This window comes from Streptopelia decaocto (assembly GCF_964273445.1).
Source record: "Streptopelia decaocto genome assembly, chromosome: 2".
In the NCBI taxonomy this organism is placed as follows: Eukaryota; Metazoa; Chordata; class Aves; order Columbiformes; family Columbidae; genus Streptopelia; species Streptopelia decaocto.
In genome coordinates this window covers 98,152,977-98,170,369 of record NC_138655.1, presented here as the reverse complement: position 1 = coordinate 98,170,369, position 17,393 = coordinate 98,152,977, and the positions used below count along the sequence as shown (strand labels likewise).

General features: G+C 39.9%; 1 protein-coding gene across 1 annotated transcript in view; it reads left to right on the top strand.

Annotated features, from left to right (window-relative positions):
• The window catches only part of DCDC2 (doublecortin domain containing 2), a gene marked incomplete at its 5' end in the record, with an annotated part of 67,060 nt that overhangs the window by 33,995 nt on the left and 15,672 nt on the right, over positions 1 to 17,393 (top strand). The window contains one exon of the mRNA XM_082045388.1: positions 12,030 to 12,130. Within this exon, the coding sequence (XP_081901514.1) occupies positions 12,030 to 12,130 (101 nt within the window). The remainder of the gene's footprint in view (positions 1 to 12,029; positions 12,131 to 17,393) is intronic.

Here is a 17,393-nt window from a genome sequence, read left to right as displayed (position 1 = left end):
TGCCATTATAAACTTAATTTCTGCACTTTGCAGAAATCAGTATCCTGAGTGGGCAGGTCTTCAAGCAAATCTCTAAACTAAGCCCATGTCTTGTACCTGTGTCCTGCAGTGGTCATGGACCTGCTGCAGGGAAGGCTTCGTCGCCCAAGCCAGACTATCTTTGACAACCTTTGCTCTGATTAACCCCATGGAGAGCTCCTAGTAAAGAAGATGATCTGCAGAAGAAATTCCCAACTCCATTTTTACTTGTCTTTTTTTATCCTTGGGGGACACCCCGTAGGACAGGAGTGTCAAACTCATTTTCACCAGGGTCACATCAGTCTCATGGTTGCCTTCAAAGGGCTGAATGTAACTTTAGAACTGGATAAATGTAACTACCCCTACCTTCATACAGTCCTAAAATTACATTTGGTGCTTTGAAGGCAACGACGAGGCTGCTGTGCCTCCCCGTGAAAATGAGTTGGATACCACTGCTGTAGGGAGTCACCGCTGTCTGCTGTGCTTTCCATACTGTTGAGGTGGTGTATCAGGGAGAGTTTTACTGTTTGCTAATGACTGAACCAGTTGCCCTTCAGCAGCTTTCTAGTTTATACTGTAGGGTGCTGTGACACTTTCATACCTGTGTCATTGCTGATTGTCCATCTGTGAAGTTGAAGCTGTTAATAGTGTATGTACACATTTTTTATCTTTCTTTTTGTAATGAAAATTCATAGTGAATAATATTTTGGAACTTTTCTTGTTATTAAGTCTTGTTATTTAGATTCTCTTGTAACTTTCATTAAGCATGAGGGGTGTAATAGATAGAGAGCATCTAACTTCTTTCTAAGGAAATAAACCTGTTTCTGAGGAAATAATAATTTTTTTCCTCATTGCTAGAATTGTCTGAATGTATCAATATGGCAAAGACAAATAATAATAATAAAAGTACTGAATAAAAGGGTGGTTTGGTGGGGTTGCAGGATTTACTGATGAAGAATTCATTGTATATTCATAGTTTCTAAAAATGTCAAAGTTTCTAGGCAGAAAGCTAAATGACTATCTAGATGATGCGATACCCAGTTAATGTTGGTAAAGTGAAAACAATGCAGAAGGGTAGGTAAACGGCGAACTGAAATACTTTATAGGGTGCTACTTCAGTGATAAAAGTTTATAAAAACATTGATGAAGCCAGTTTTCTGAAAATCTCATCTGATCATACAGCAGAGGTCATTAAAACACTGGTAAGATGTTGTGATATGTAGACATAAAGAATACCGAATATCACTATATATGTGTGTGTGTGTGTGTGTATATATATATACACATATATATCTTTATAGCTTGAAGAGTTTTCTTTAAACTTTATTCAAATCATAATTCATAGCTTTGTGGTTTTCTTTTGGAGTGGTTTTTACCTCCAAGTCATTATGTGAGTGTGAAATATAGCTTTTTTTCTGACTAATACGAAGTTATTCTTTTGAACATATCAATTAAATGTATGTCCGAATGCTCTTTAAAAAGTTCTTGTGTGTACTTCCAGTGGTTGATTTATGGACTGTGACTTCTGAACAAAAGTAGCAACTCCAGTGTCTTTTGTATTAATACAATAGAAGTGTGACAAGAACTCAACAGAGCAAAGAATATTGTGACTTTTTTTTTTTTTTTTTTCATTCTAAGGATTCATTACAAGTTAATGTGAATACTGTTCTACAACTGTGGAACAAAATTTGTTTAATAACTAATGAGCAGTTATTTAATTTTAACAAAAAAACTTAATTGAAATTAATGTTAAAGGTACTGAGCCTCTGGGTTTCAGAATACAAATAAGTGACTATGGCTTACACTGGCACTCAGACATTCTGTGTGCATGTTTGTACTTCTCCTGTGCTTACATGCTTTATGTACATGCCTGCTGAGGACCCATCATGTTCCTCTTTGGGTGCAAAAGGAGCCTATACTATTGGGACAGCATGTTAGGATCCAGAGGGCAGGTGAGGGTACATGTCTTTTTCTAACAATACTGTTTTTCTTCACCTGTTATTTTCAGTACCTCTTCGGATACCGAAGACCTGCGTTAACATCCAGTCCAACTTGAAAGGGCGGAATATAGGCTCTTGCTCTGTGTATTATTCCAAACTTTTCCCCTTCTCCTAATGCATACGGTCTCAGTGCTGTGAAATGTCTCCCTGTCAATAGGATCTTTCCTCAACTCAGTCCTGGTTTGTCAGCTGGTTTCTGGGTGAGATGGATTCCTGCAGCTGCTGGGTGACTAGTGGGACTGAAGTGGATGATAACAGGGCTTTAAAAGCTGGTCATGGGGGTGGTTTATTCTATGTTAAGGCCCTTCTGCTTCACCTGAAGATGACTGTATGAGATAAAGCATCCCTCTGAGGCAGGACAACCTGCCTCAGTACCAGACAGTTGATTAGCTGTGGTATTTCAGGTAGATTCAGTTAGCGGAAAGGAGCATTGCTGCTTTCTTCCCAGTTTGCTTCTGTGTTTTGAAGACTGCTTCAAACATATGTTTCAGGAACAAAAACTGAGAGGGAAGTGTGCAAGTGGCCCTTTTGTTCTCTTCCTACCTTTGCCCACAAATGCCAAGCTATAAGCTCTGCCCTTGTGGGGTGAAAAGAGCAGGCACAAGCACACCAGACTTCTTGGCATGTCTGTTGTCTGTCTGCATTACTGACTGTTAGCCAAAGTGCTGCTCAGGCTAACAGTGTTCAAACTCTGCACAGCAGGATTATTTGCAAAGACTCCAGCTGTAGTGTACTTGGCCTCACCTTTGCCTTGTCCATTCAGAAGACATGAACAGAAGTTCAGAAAAGGCTGTTTGGAGAGGCTGTTTCAGTCCCTTTCCCAATGGCAAGAAGAAAGATACAGTAAATCCTGTTTCTTGACTGTGATAGAGTTCCAGATCTGGTTAGAGGATTAATTCAAACTGGGCTTCTTGGCTTCAGCCGTAAAAGACAGACAAGTGTGTCTGGAGATGCCCATTCTCTCAGTTGACAGTGAAATTAGAAATCTAGCATAGACGAGATGCTGAAGTATCGGATGTACTGTGTATATAATTACTGCTTGAATTATGACATTTTCAGTTTCATTTTGGAGTGAGGAGTCTTATTTTGAAATGGAGATGGATTTTTGATGGAGAGCTAGAAGCCAGCTCCACAAACATAGCGATAATGATTGCTCCCAAGTACTGTTTTGATCAGCATAGTTCCACTGTCTACTCTGAAGGCTTATTACAGTTCCTCAGATGGCTTTGCAGGTTTATTCCAAAAAATTCCTTCAAATTCAAAGGCTTTGGATTGGGCAAAGGAAGCACTTATCACCATCTTATGATTTTTATTATATTTTATTTTCCTGATGGACAACAAAAAACACTCTTGGCATTCTAGTTGGCTGCATTTATCTGTCACTGATGTGGGCTAATTCATTTTAATCTGAAACCAATAAACTCTATGGTGAGTTTACACATCCACATTTTTGAGACTATTGGAACAGCAAAAGGGAAAATATTCATAGTTGAAAATATGTCCCATATTCTTTGCTGTCCTTGTCCCTGCCAATTTAGCAGTTATGTGGAATCTTCTCTCCTTTGAGGCTCAGACTGTTTGAAAGAGATTGTTTCCTGGGACTTAACATCTGAAGAATTATACTCATAGCCTGTTTAAAGCTTAACTTAATCTTTCAACAGAGTTTAGTTGGGCTAGCCATGTATTTACTTTGGATGTTTTGTTTTAATACACTGAGAATTTCACCAGCATGCCATTCATATTATAACTGATCCATGTCATAATCCTCTCAAATCAACATGATTAAAGTATTTCTTGAAGTTGAAAGCTCTTTCTGTAAGATTTCAATTCACCACTTAGAGCAAATCCAGTAGACTATGAGCTGGTGCTTTGGTTTTTGTAACCTATAAGACATGGTATTAATGTAATGGTTGGACTCCCATTGCACTGGTAGGAACCTAAATAATATTGAATATATTCTATGTAACAGTAATTGCAACTAGAAATGTGAGGATTAGAGCCTAGACTAGTACAACTGTTTCAGCAGAATTTGGACTTACGAAAGTGACAAGAAAGTTACATTTAATTATAAGGATCTCAGTTTAAGGTTTAAACAAACAAACCCAAACCCCAAACCTACATATTTCTTGGTTGGCACCACATTCTGTAAACAGTATATTGTAAGAAGTTGAAGAGGAAGGTAGCAAATTCAGAAGCATAGTAGAAAATTCTTGTAAGGGAACACCCTCACTTTAAAACATATTCCATTAAAATACAGTAGTTTAATTGTTGTTGCACAGCTTGCAGTGTAACCTCCCCACTCAAACTATAAAATGAGTTCTAGAGATAATAGAGTGTGAATTTTGAGATCTTGCTATGATTTGGAAAAGTATGATACTGGAGGTGGGATGAGGCACTCCATAGTTTTTCAGATCTAGATTTGAGTAATCTGAGGTCTTAGAAGTTAGTGATAAATTCAATGTCTTGGTTTTGCTATTGGCTAAAAAAGGAAGAAAAAGGCCAGCCCTTAATTAAAGAGAAAGCTGCACAGAATATTAGGTATGGCAGCGCTCCTGCTATTATGCTCTGAATCGCTTTCAAGAAAATTATGAACTTGCCAAAGAGTATAAACGCAAAATGCTGAATATCAGCTGTGCATTGTGAGCTAAAACTGTTGTCCATTTTTTTTGCTGACAACTTTTAGGATTAAAAAGCTCTCTGTATTTAAAACATAGACATATAGATCGTATCACTGTGTGTTGTCAAAGCAGACAAGGAGTGTGCTGAAGAATGGAAGATCATCTTGTTTCTTGTATGTAGAGATTTTACAGAACATAAGTTTATTCCCCACATAATAGGAGATAAAATCACACTTTTTAGTAAGAAATGAGAACCCTTGTTGCTGTTAGTGTGTATTGTTAGAGTGCTGAATCACGTGAGGCAGGATACACTAATGGCAGTGAGGAACTAGGATGATGGTAGACCTTGCAGCCTCTTTCTTTGAGCACATGGTGAATTTCTTTCGGTTTGCTTTTAGTACAATGAATACATTGCAAAACATGAAATTGGCAAATGGTACTTGGCACCAGGAAAGCCGTTGCCTAACTCACTGCAGGATGAAGTGTAGGTGTACTGATGCTCAGATAGGAGTGACTGGACCAGGACAGATGTTTCAGGGCTTTTGCATTTACTTTGTCATGGTTTAGCCCTTAGGACCCAGCTGTACCCAAGAGAAGGCTTAGTTTTGGAACAGGCATGGAATTAAAAAAGATGTGGCTGAATGGGAGCTGATTTGTTAATTTCACAATGCAAATGGTCTTAATGATCTGTCATTTAAATAAATGAATAAATTAGATGCTTAAAAACATGGGAAATAAATGAAGTGAATGACCAAAGTAGGGAGAAAGAAGAAAAAACCTTGTATGATGAAATGCAGTCCTTTATTTTTGTAGCTGTTTATGTGTAAAGACAAATGAGCTGTTGCAGCTAAGGCAGCTTTGCCTTTGCACTAGTGTTAGTGCATTTCCTACCAGTAAAGTAGACTGCTGCATATAAGGTCAAAATCTAGAAGCACCTTCTGCAGTGCCTGTTGGGGCAGTTAGATGTCATCAATCTACAATGGTGTGAAATCTTATTACAAATTCATCATTTTCTGAAGAAAGGAACTAATTGCTTAGAAGCTTGAGGCTGCAATATTATCAGCTGAAGGAAAAAATACATATTTTTGTAATATTCCCAACCATTTCATATGTATATTGCTACCAGTTTCTTTTTAATTCCATTACTTTTTTGATGACGGAAGTCACAGGCACACACATGCATGCAAACCTATCACCAGTGCAGTGGCTTTTTCTTGGAAATAAGCATTGTACAACAGTGATACTTTGAAATTACAAAAACCAAAAGCAAAAGCAAAACCAAAACAACAATCAGAAAAGAAAATTATGTTGTAGACAGGCATAAATGCACATGTCCTCCCCATTCCTCATAGCAATCTATCCAATTTAATGAGCCACAGATTTTTTACATTTTGTTTTTAATTTGACTTAGCATTTTTATGAGGCAACCTCTGTGGTAAGTCACATTAATGCCTTTTTTTATAGTCACATTAACTTTCTTGCTTGCATACAGAGCTTGCAGTTAGTAAATGCCTCTGATTTCCATAAAATATTCAGGGCAGACTATTATTACAATGATTTTTTTTATCCCTACTGCTAAACTTCAATCAGTTTAAAATTTGAAATGCATTAATGACTGTACAGTGCTGTAATTTGTGCTGCAATAAATGTTTTACAGTTAATGCTGGTTAGGAAAGGAGCTTACACAAGAGCCATTACTTTCTATGCTTAATTATTTAAAATATGTAGATTTCTTGTGAGTTAGTTCAATGTATAACTCAATTACTATTTAATAAAGTCATATAATTTTCTTGTTTATCAAAGTGTACAAAAGGATTCCAGCTGAAATGCTGAATGGCATCAGACAGAAAATTATCTTTGTACTTTAGACAAGGTCTGCTCAGTTATATATATGCACCAGTTCATTGCTTCTTTCTGTACATATTGAATGAGTGCATGATACACTGAACATCTGTGTATTGAGACAACAGGCAACATGTATCAGTTGAAATGTTTTTAATCAAAATGTATTGGGCATTTATAAATTTGCTGTTGCTGATAATTAATCTGTTCTGTACCTATCAGGAGATTAGCCAGAAGTATAAAATTTCTAGAAAATTCCCCTGGATGATCAGTGGACTCCTTTTCACACAAAAGAATTCTCAGGGTCTTCAAAACCAGCTTAGCTGGCATGGCTAAGGGGACAGGACAGAGCAGGTGACTCTGAAAATGAAGATCCTTGGCTGTTAAGAGCTGTTGTGCAAGAAGCATAACTTAAGCAGTCTTAACCTAGTCTTAAATTTTATTGGTTTTATTTGTCCTTTTACAACAAAGTCACAGAGGTGAAAAAGTACTGTAGGAATACGGTACCACCTTTTCTTATCTTTGGTGAAACCACCTGAGAACTGAGCCACTTATCTTGGCCAAGTACAAAATCAGAAGTCCCACACCCTGTTTATCAGTCATCATCCTTTCTAAGGTTCTGATCCTAACCTGACCACTCTGCCTTTCTCCTACCCATGGCCTCTGGACATGATTTCCAAATCGTGAAGCCTTCTGAAAGCATCCTTCCTCATGTAATTAATTTACTGACTTTTTTTTTTTTTTTTTTCTCTGATGAATATGTTCTCTTGTTCATATTGTTTGCGTGGCTCCATTGCTGCTAGCTGTAGAGGTCAGCCATAAAGTAGGTGCTGGTGTTTCAACAGCTGATCATTTGACTTTGTTTAGGGCAGGTTGAGTTGGTTCACTGTTTTTTGAGACACTACCTACCTCTCTTCAGTAAAGCTGTTATCAGGCTTCAGGTGTTCCCTTTCCTGAGAACCCTCACAAGGCTTTGAGCAGTCTGGATCCTCTTGAGAGTTCATCAGTCTTCCTTGCTATGGGATTATGGAGCTGGAGAAGAGGTGGGATAGATCATAACTGTTGAAGAAGCTCCATAGGGAAGCACTTGTGGTTGCAGTTTTCATTCATTCCTTCACCCTGAAGCCAAAAAACACTGTAAGAGTTCTTTCCCCAGAGTGTAGAGCCACTGACCAGAGCTTTACTAAATATTGTTTGTTGTAGGAATAAATAAGAAAGCAAGAAAAATACTTGCCTGACAACAGTGAGCATTTTTTCATTGTTGCATTTTGCCACACCTCCATCACAAATGAGTATGTGTGGGAGTATCTGAACATAGAAATTCAATTGCAGATAGATACTAGTAAAAAGACATTCCTCTTCTCAGGCTTTTCTGAAAGAAGATTCCTTTAAGAAGCATAAATTGTCATGGGTAGCTGCTGGCTTATTCTTTCCTCTCCTCTCCTCTCCTCTCATTCTTTCAGGCTTTTACTCTTCCACTGCATGTAACCCATTCTTTTGCCTTCCTGCCACTGTGCTGGACCCCGTTTTTTCCCATATTTTTCACCCGTTTCCTCATCTTTCTATTTGTGTCCATATCATTCAGCTTTTGCATATCCTCTCCAGTTGACTGCTCCTCTTTAATGCCTTTTCCCTCTTGTTTTCTGTTCTTGCCATTCTGCAGTTTCTTTTCCTTCTCTAAATTACTGAACGTCACCCTGCTTTAATAAAAAATAATGAGGGATGTTTGTTTAGGTTACCTCACTTCTCTCTGTATAGGGTATAAAAATAGTGGTGATTTTTAGCTCAAGACAGTCTGTTTCACACAGTGACTGGCAAAACCTGAAAAATTCCAGTCTCTTATGGTTGTGTAGACACCATGGTAAAACATCCTCACAGAAGATCAGGAGACTCTCAATAATATTTTGCTTGGCCTGTTGACAGAAGCAGCACTTACTGTGGCATGGTGAACTGAGAACCTAACTGAAATAAATCCTCTGATTTATACTTGTCAGCAAAGCTGTAGGGAGGTATTTTGGAGCTCAAAGAGCCCTTGAATCCTTTGCTGCAATTGTATTCTACTCAACTTGGAGCAAATGGGTAGAGTATGCCACATCTCAATGGTAAGGCTCAGACCTACCTTCCTTTCTTATCCCCGTATAGAGCTCTTCTGCCCCAACATTACCACGACTCTCACTCTGGCCACTTCTCAGTTTGAGGCACAGAACATCAGAAGTAGCTCTTTTCTGAGAAGCATGTTTAATCTGCAGTATTTTATGAACCATTTGGGGTAGGCATAAATGTTCCATCTAATGGAAGCGGTGGGAATTCTTCTACAGTAAGATACACTACTTATTTCTAACTTTGGTAGAGATTCCAACAGAAGCCCATAACAATACAGAATGAAGGCTTGCAAAAGTGTTTTTTTGTGTAGTTTATAGCATTTTCTAAAATGCCTTCTTGTTTTTTTCCTCCCTTAAGAGAAGTGTGTAGAAAATGACTAATGATTCAGAGACAGTGACTTGAAATATTGCATCAATAAGATGGGTTTTGTGCCCTTTTTTTTTTTTTTTTTTCCCTAAACCAAAAAGCATTTCTGAAATATTACCTGTTAAATATGAGGCAAAATTACCCAACTTAACACATTTGCTTGGGCAGTGCTGAGTAACTCGCAACACTGATAATAGTTATTATTGTGGTCTGCAAACTCCTACTAACAAGATCTTGACACAGAATCACATAAGCAAGTATTATGTTGGCCTTTCACTCAGCGGCCCTCCTCCAGATATTTGTAAATTCACATGCAAAAAGTGTAGATATTTCTATCTGGAGTAGCAACATTAGTAATTTTTAAATTTTAAACTATTTTCTTAATGTTCCATTTAATCAAGTTAATTTTTCGTAAAGTATTTTATATTTGTATTTGTATTTCTTTCACTTTTGCTAACAAAAGACAAGAGTATGTGTCCTAATGTAAGACTAATTTCATTCCTTGCCATTTTCTTTGGAATTTTTTTTCTTCAAGTGTTACAACTTTCCCATTTTTCAGTTAGTGTCATTTTTTTCCTTGCTTGTTTTGGCATGTTTCAGACCTAAGTGTTTTTCTTCCTTCTGTAACTATTAATGGTATGTGTGTTTTGGACATTTGTCTTCCATACTCTGATGTTTGTGCAGAGGTAAATAATTCATTTCCCTTTCGTTGTCAATTTCCTCTTTCCTTAAATAATTTTTTATTTCCCTTTTCTGACAACAAATCTTTTCTGCCATGCTTTCAGAAACCAGCTAATGATCTTTTGTGTTGTATGTATTTGAAATAACACTATTTTTTAACTACTTGTTTTCTTCAAAGAATATAGCTGTTCTAAAAATTAGATAATTTCCCATTTTGTCTGAATAACTGTCCTTGAAGTTTCTTGATGACTTCTGTGGTGGCCATGCTTTCCCATTGCAGCCTGCCATCTAGTTTTGGCATCTTCCATTCTGTGGAAGAGTACAAATGCCATTTCACTTAAAGTGCTTTCTGTGCAAGACAATGGACAGTGGTATCCTTGAGAGATGCTGGAAGGTTCTTCAGAGCTCTTTTCAACTAATCTGTTTTCATTTATGACCAGCTTTCTGAGCAGTCACCTGTTAGAAAGTTCTTGGAGGATTAGACTAGATGATCTTTTGAGGTCCCTTCCAACCCCTAACATTCTCTGATTCTGTGGGGATTTCAGGTTTTGCTTATTGAAATGTCCTTGTTACCAGCCTTTTGGGTGCACTCACTCTTTTGAATATGAAGTTCCATTGCATGACCTGGATAGAAACTTATTGTCTTCTTCTGTCTCTCTCACTCTCTCCTGGTTTCATGATTAAGGGTTTTGAAAATAATTGCATGTCTGTCTCCCTCTGTGGAGCTTAGTTGCTGGGTTATTCAGCATAGCCCCGAGTGTGATCTGCTCATCTAGGGAAAAGTGCTTTAAAATTGAGAACCCTCAACTCTTGAGATTAATTTTGTGGATTTGGCCTCCAGGGCCAACACATGTTCATCTCCCTTGTACTTCTTTTGCCCCACCAGAGAAAACCTGATGAGAATTACCTCTGCATCAAAGTCCTTTTACCTCTAGAGGCCACACAATCCCCATTTTGGTTAAAAGACTTGAGGATCTTGAAGGCAAAGATGTTATTACAGAGTCTAAATGATAAGATGGTGATATTAAATGCAGTTGTCTCAGACATTGATTTGATTGTTTTTATAGTTCAGTGAACTGAGGAATCTAGGACAAGGTTATTTTCTTAACGACTTAAGGGAAGGCCTTCAGCTAAGAGAGTCTTCACAATGGCTTTCAAGGAATATAATACATTTTCCTTTCAGAATATGGTAGCGATCTAGATCTCAATCAAATGTCTATGATAAGAGGCAATGAAGATAATATCAGACAAGAGAAAGAGAACCTTCTGTTCCTTAGAGAGCTCAGAAAAATGGGAAACATGAAATGCATTGATTATTTGAAAAAGTACAAGTAGCACTCATGCAGATGCATTTTGTTACTATTTTCAAGCACTCCATGTTTTTATTGCTGAATTTGTCCCATCCTTTTATGAAGAATTAAGAGGCAATCCAAAACAGCACAAGTATTTTTTCGTCTTATTGGAGTTACTTATTATGTTGCATATGAACATGTCAACATAGGACCATCTGTCTTTCTTAGATAGATGGAGGGAGAGGGAGATGATTTGGAGTAACCTGTGCTTTTAATTTCTGGGCTGTTTTCAGTTTGGGGAGAAGGGAGAGAGGAATGTGTGTCACTTGGAAATTGTTTGTTTTCTGTATGTACCTGTCTTAACTTTCCTAGTTAGCTGATACAGAAAGACCCACATTAGAAACCTCTAAGACCCCTAGTTATTACTTACACTTGGGGGAAAAAATTACTCAAGCTAAATGGTGTAAAATCTTTGCAAAATTGAATACCATTGTAACCATTAACCTTGTTCCCTAGGAGTATGTGCTTTTTAATGAGGATGTGAAGTTTCAGCTGTAGTTCTACTTGCACCTGCTCAAAGGTGGAGAGTAGCATTAATCCCAACTGTTTCTGTTAATCTTTTACTCCTTTCCTGGATCACCATGTTTGTTGTTGATTCAGAGCCTGAGATTTTTACTAGATGTGCATTGTAATGCTAATTACTAGAGGGTACTATCATTGACTGTAGCAACAGAAGTAATATGTTGTCATGTATTTAGTTTGGATTTACTCCTGTCCTTTGCCAGAATTGAAGGAACTTCAGATGCAGGGCTTTGTTTAGTGTCTGTTTCCGTTCCCCAAATCGCGCAGCATGCAAGTATTTCTTATTAAAAAGAAAAGGAAAACAAATTGACAATAATGGGAGACTGAAAACTTCGTTATAAGAAGTATTTCTTATTAAAAAGGAAAGGAAAACAAATTGACAATAATGGGAGACTGAAAACTTCGTTAGAAGAACGATGTAGTGAATGGTGGGCCAGCTCAGAAACCTGACTGCAGTTCAGCACTTGTGCCGCCGGGTGCCACAATTGGGCTTCACTTCCTTCCGCTCTGTATCTTTCCCATTGTAGGTGAAGATGTTTACAAAGCCAGAGAAGAACCATCTGAAATGTGGGGGGCAGCTGAAGTGCAGGAAGATGAAGACACTCGTGTAGAAGTTCCGCTGGACCAGGTATTGATCGAGATTGAAATAAGTGGCTTCTTTTTTTTTTTTTTTTTTTTTGAGGATCACAGGCTGTGTGTTGTTTTTCTTTCACCAGTTTCTTTCAAGTGTACAGTATAATTCTGTGGGGTTGATTGTAACAGCTCAAGGGTATGGCTTATTTTATGGGAGCTTTAGCAAAACTTAATTTTCTGTTAATGTGTCAAATATCAGTTACCTTTTCATCGTACATCATCTTGGGAACTGCACTGAGAGCTCTTATAGGGCCTAAGTGAATCAGGCCTCCCTAGCTGCTAAATAGATCCACCTGGATAACAGTCCCTTTGTAATGGTGGAGCAGTGTAAAGGGACTATGGCACAGAAGGTCAGAATTCCTGCAGTCCTGGACCACAAGTAGATGTGGATTTATCTGATTTTTATTAAAGCTGCCAACGCTTTCTTCTGTTGGAGCAACAAGGTACGTAGCCAGCTTTTTTATACTAAGATTTATGTGCAATAAATAGGTCTTGATAACTAAACATAAGATTATATCCCCTTTGCTTTACTTTGATTTATTTTTAAAAGAAACTCCTGTGAACTGAAATAATCCAGTAAATAAGTAAGTTGAAGTTTATTCTGATGAAGTGGAGAGTAGAACTGCTTGAAGTATTTGCTGAAACTTTTTTTTTTTTTTCTGCTAGTGTATTGCTCAGAAGACAATACTCTTTTTCATCTTGTCTGTTTGTAGGAATTTTCCAGCTTGTTCAACTTTGTGTCCAGTCCACAAGACGTTACATTGTGGCCCAGGTGTCTGTTGATAATGGCTTGGGAACAGCCACCTGGGCCACAAGATAATACTTCTGATCCATGCTGCAGTGTAGGGAGTCACAGAATATCCAATAGATTTCTCAGGCTAAAAATCCTCTCAACAACATGAGGAATTCTTGAGCATTTTTCTTCCTTCCTGGTGGTCAGATCAATGCTGAGAAACAGTTGTGAATGTGAGATTGTAAATAAATGGGAGAGAGGGAATTAAAAATAGTTGTTTTTAAATACACTTTTAAATACCCAGAGCACAAACAAGCTGGGCGATTTCTGAAGTGTGTTGGAGGCAATTTTCTGATGTAGGTAGTGGGACTGTTACCGAATCACAGAATCACAGAATGTCAGGGATTGGAAGGGACCTCAAAAGATCATCTAGTCCAATTCCCCCGCTGGAGCAGGAACACCTGGATGAGGTTACACAGGAAGGTGTTCAGGCGTGTTTTGAATGTCTCTAGAAAAGGAGACTCCACAACCTCCCTGGGCAGCCTGTTCCAGTGTTCTGTCACCCTCACTGAGAAGAAGTTTCTTCTCAATTTTAAGTGGAACCTTTTGTGTTCCAGTTTGTACCCATTACCTCTTGTCCTACTGTTGGTTGTCACCGAGAAGAGCCTGGTTCCATCCTCATGACACTCACCCTTTACATATTTGTAAACATTAATGAGGTCATCCCTCAGTCTCCTCTTCTCCAAGCTAAAGAGACCCAGCTCCCTCAGCCTTTCCTCATAAGGGAGATGCTCCACTCCCTTCATCATCTTTGTTGCCCTACGCTGGACTCTCTCCAGCAGTTCCCTGTCCTTCTTGAACTGAGGGGCCCAGAACTGGACACAATATTCCAGGTGTGGTCTCACCAGGGCAGAGTAGAGGGGAAGGAGAACCTCTCTGGATCTACTAACCACCCCCCTTCTAGTACACCCCAGGATGCCATTGGCCTTCTTGGCCACAAGGGCACAATGCTGGCTCATGGTCATCCTGCTGTCCACCAGGACCCCAGGTCCCATTCCCCTGCACTGCTCTCTAATAAGTCGTTCTCCAATTTATACTGAAACCTTCCTGCCCAGATGCAGGACTCTACACTTCCCTTTGTTATATTTCATTAATTTTTTCCCCACTCGACTCTCCAGCCTGTCCAGGTCTCACTGGATGGCATCACAGCCTTCTGATATGTCAGCCATTCCTCTCAGTTTTATGTGACAAACTTGCTGACAGTGCGCTCTGTTCTCTCATCCAAGTTGTTGATGAATATATTGAATAGTACTGGTCCTAGTACTGACCCTTGAAGGACTCCACTAGATACAGGCCTCCAACTAGACTCCTCCCCATTGACTACAACTTCTTTCCTTCAGCCAGTTCGCAGTCCACCTCACTACCCGATCGTCCAGACCACAATTCCTCAGTTTATCAGTGAGGAGTCAAATGCTTTACTGAAATCAAGGTAGACCACATGCACTGCTTTGCCATCATCTATCCACCTGGATATGTCCTCATAAAAGGCTATGAGGCTGGTTAAGCACGACTTCCCCTTGGTGAAGCCATGTTGACTGCCCCTAATGACCCTCTTATCCTTGATATGCCTTGAGACGGTACCAAAGATAAGTTGTTCTATCACCTTTCCAGGGATGGAGGTGAGGCTGACCGGTCTATAGTTACCTGGGTCCTCCTTCTAGCCCTTTTTGAAGACTGGAGTGACGTTTGCTTTCCTTCAGTCCTCAGGCACCTCTCCCATTGATTAGGAGAGGCATTCTGCTGAATTTGCTACTTATGAATAAAGAGGAACTGGTTGGGGTTGTGATACTCGGTGGCAGCCTCAGTTGCAGTAGCCATGAGATGTTAGGATTTAAGACCCTGAAGGAAGTGGGTTGGCAAATAACAAAAAAAAAAAAATAATCCTGGAATTCAGGAGAGTGGACTTGGGCTTGTTTGGCAAACAGTCAGGCAGGATCCTGTGTGAGACTGCCTTGAAGTGCAGAGGAACACAGGAGATCTGGTTGATCCCCAAGAGTATCTTCCTCAAAGCACAAGAACTATGCCCATGTGCAAGAAAATAAGCAGGCATAGCAGGAGACCAGTATGAACAGAAAACTCCTGACTTCATACTAAAAGAGGTGGAGTGTGGTAGGTAGAAGAAGGGATGGACTGCTAAGGAGCAGTATAGAGACATTGCCTGGGCAGGCAGGGATGAAATTGGGAAAGCCAAAGCTTGTCAAGAAGTGGAAGCTGATGCATGTGATTTGCAGTAGCCAAAATGGATTTACTATGGGCAAATCATACTTAACTGAAGTCTTTGCCTCAGTGATTAAATAGCTGGCTCTGTGGATGAAGGGAGAGCAGTTATTGTCATTTATCTTGTTTTCAGTGTAGACTTTTCTATTTGTAGGAGAAACTGGAAGAAGTGTGTTAGGTATGGGGAGGAAGATATCCTTAAGGAAGGTAGGAACTGGATTTGTGGCCTACAAGGTGGATGAAAAACTGGCTGGTTTGGTGGGACTTAAAAGATCATTTGGTTGAAATTTAACTGGCACCTATTTATGGATGGTGGTCCTCAGGATTTGATACTGGGTCTGATATTTTTTAATATGTCCATCAGTAACATGGACAATGGCACGGGATACAGCATTATCCAGGCTCAGTGGTAAAGCCAAACTGTCATTATCAGGTGATACGCACAGCTGCCTTTCAGAGTGATCTCAACAGCTTGAAAGAATGAGCTTACTTGAGCTCATGAAGTTCAACAGAGAGAAATATGAAGTGTGGTACCTGGGACAGGATAACTGCATTGGCACAGGTGGCATGGGTAGGCTAAAGAGCAACTCTGCAGGAGAGGCCATGCAGCTCTAGTGGCCAGCAAGTTGCCAGTGAGTCAGCAGTGCTCCCTTTGGGTGATGAAGGTTGACTGTGCATGCTGGGCTGCACTTATAAGAGCACAGCCAACACATCAAGAGAATGGATTATCTCCCTTGACTTAGCACCTCTGAGGCTGCATCTAGAGTATTTTGTCCAGTTTTGAGTTCTTTCCAGTACAAGAGAGGTATTTACAAACAGGACAGAGTCCAGCACAGCAACACACTAAAACATTTAGTGGGCTAGAGCCTATGACACATGGAGAAGCTTAAGGAACTGGGCTTGATTCATCTTACAGGCTAAGCAAGGGAAGGCAGATCAAACTGCTTTCTTCAGCTACAGGTGGAGTTACAGAGGGGACAGAGCCAGCCTTTTCTTTGTGTTGCACAGTGATAGGATGACGCAATGGTCAGAATTTGCAGCAAGGAAAATACTAGTTGGACATAAGAAAAATATTTTCAGCAGTGATATTGTGTAAGCACTTCCCTGGCCAGAGAGCATGGGGAATCTTCAGGATTTTTTAAAACAACTGGACAGGGCCTCAAGCAGCCTATTTTTATTTTCAAGTTGGCCCAGCAGGGCACTGGCCTAGATGATTTCAAGAGCAGTTGTCTCTGAAGTGGAGTGTGCACAGCCCAGGGGATATGAAAGACAATCCATTGGGTGCAGGAAGAAAATATTAGAACTTCGGTAGTACTTGCATGTATACTTATAAATAGGTATATACATGTACTTATGTATATAAGTATATACAGGTACTTCTATGATGGAGAGACTATATTAGTGGACAAGGAAAGAGCAACTGATATAGTCTGTCTGGACTTTTGTAAGGCCTTTGACATGATGCCGCCAAACCTCCTTCTCTCTAAATTGGAGAGATATTAATTTGATGGATAGACTATTTGCTGGATGAGGAATCATAGAATCATAGAATCAGTTGGATGGCCACATCTAGAGGGTAGTGGTCATGGCCCAATGGCCAGATGGAGATCAGTGATGAGTGGTATCTCTCGGGGTTCTGTATTGGGACCAGTACTATTTAATATCTTCATCAACAACATAGACAGTGGGATCCAGTGCACTCTCAGCAAGTTTGTGGACAATATCAAGCTGAGAGGTGTGGGTGACATGCTGGAGGGACGTGATGCCATCCATAGGGATCTAGACAAGCTCAAGAAGTGGGCCCATGTGAAGAAGCTCATGAGGTTCAACAAGGCCAAGTACAAGGTCCTGCATCTGAGTCGGGGCAAGCCCAGCTGTCAATACAGGCTGGGGGATGAAAGGACTGAGAGCAGCCCTGCGGAGGAGAACTTGGGGGTACTGGTGGATGAAAGATGACATGAGCCAGCAGTGTGCGCTTGCAGCCCAGAAGGCCAATCCTATCTTGGGCTGCATTAAAAGGAGCGTGGCCAGCAGGTTGAGGGAGGTGATTCCACTCTTCTACTCTGCTCTGGTGAGACCCCACCTGGCGTCCTGCATCTGGCTCTGGAGCCCCCAACATAAGAAGGACCTGGACCTGTTGGAGAGGGTCCAGAGGAGGTGACAAAAATGATAATGGGTCTGGAACACCTCTCCTCTGAGAACAGGCTGACAGTTGGGGTTGTTCAGCCTGGAGAAGAGACCTGGGGAG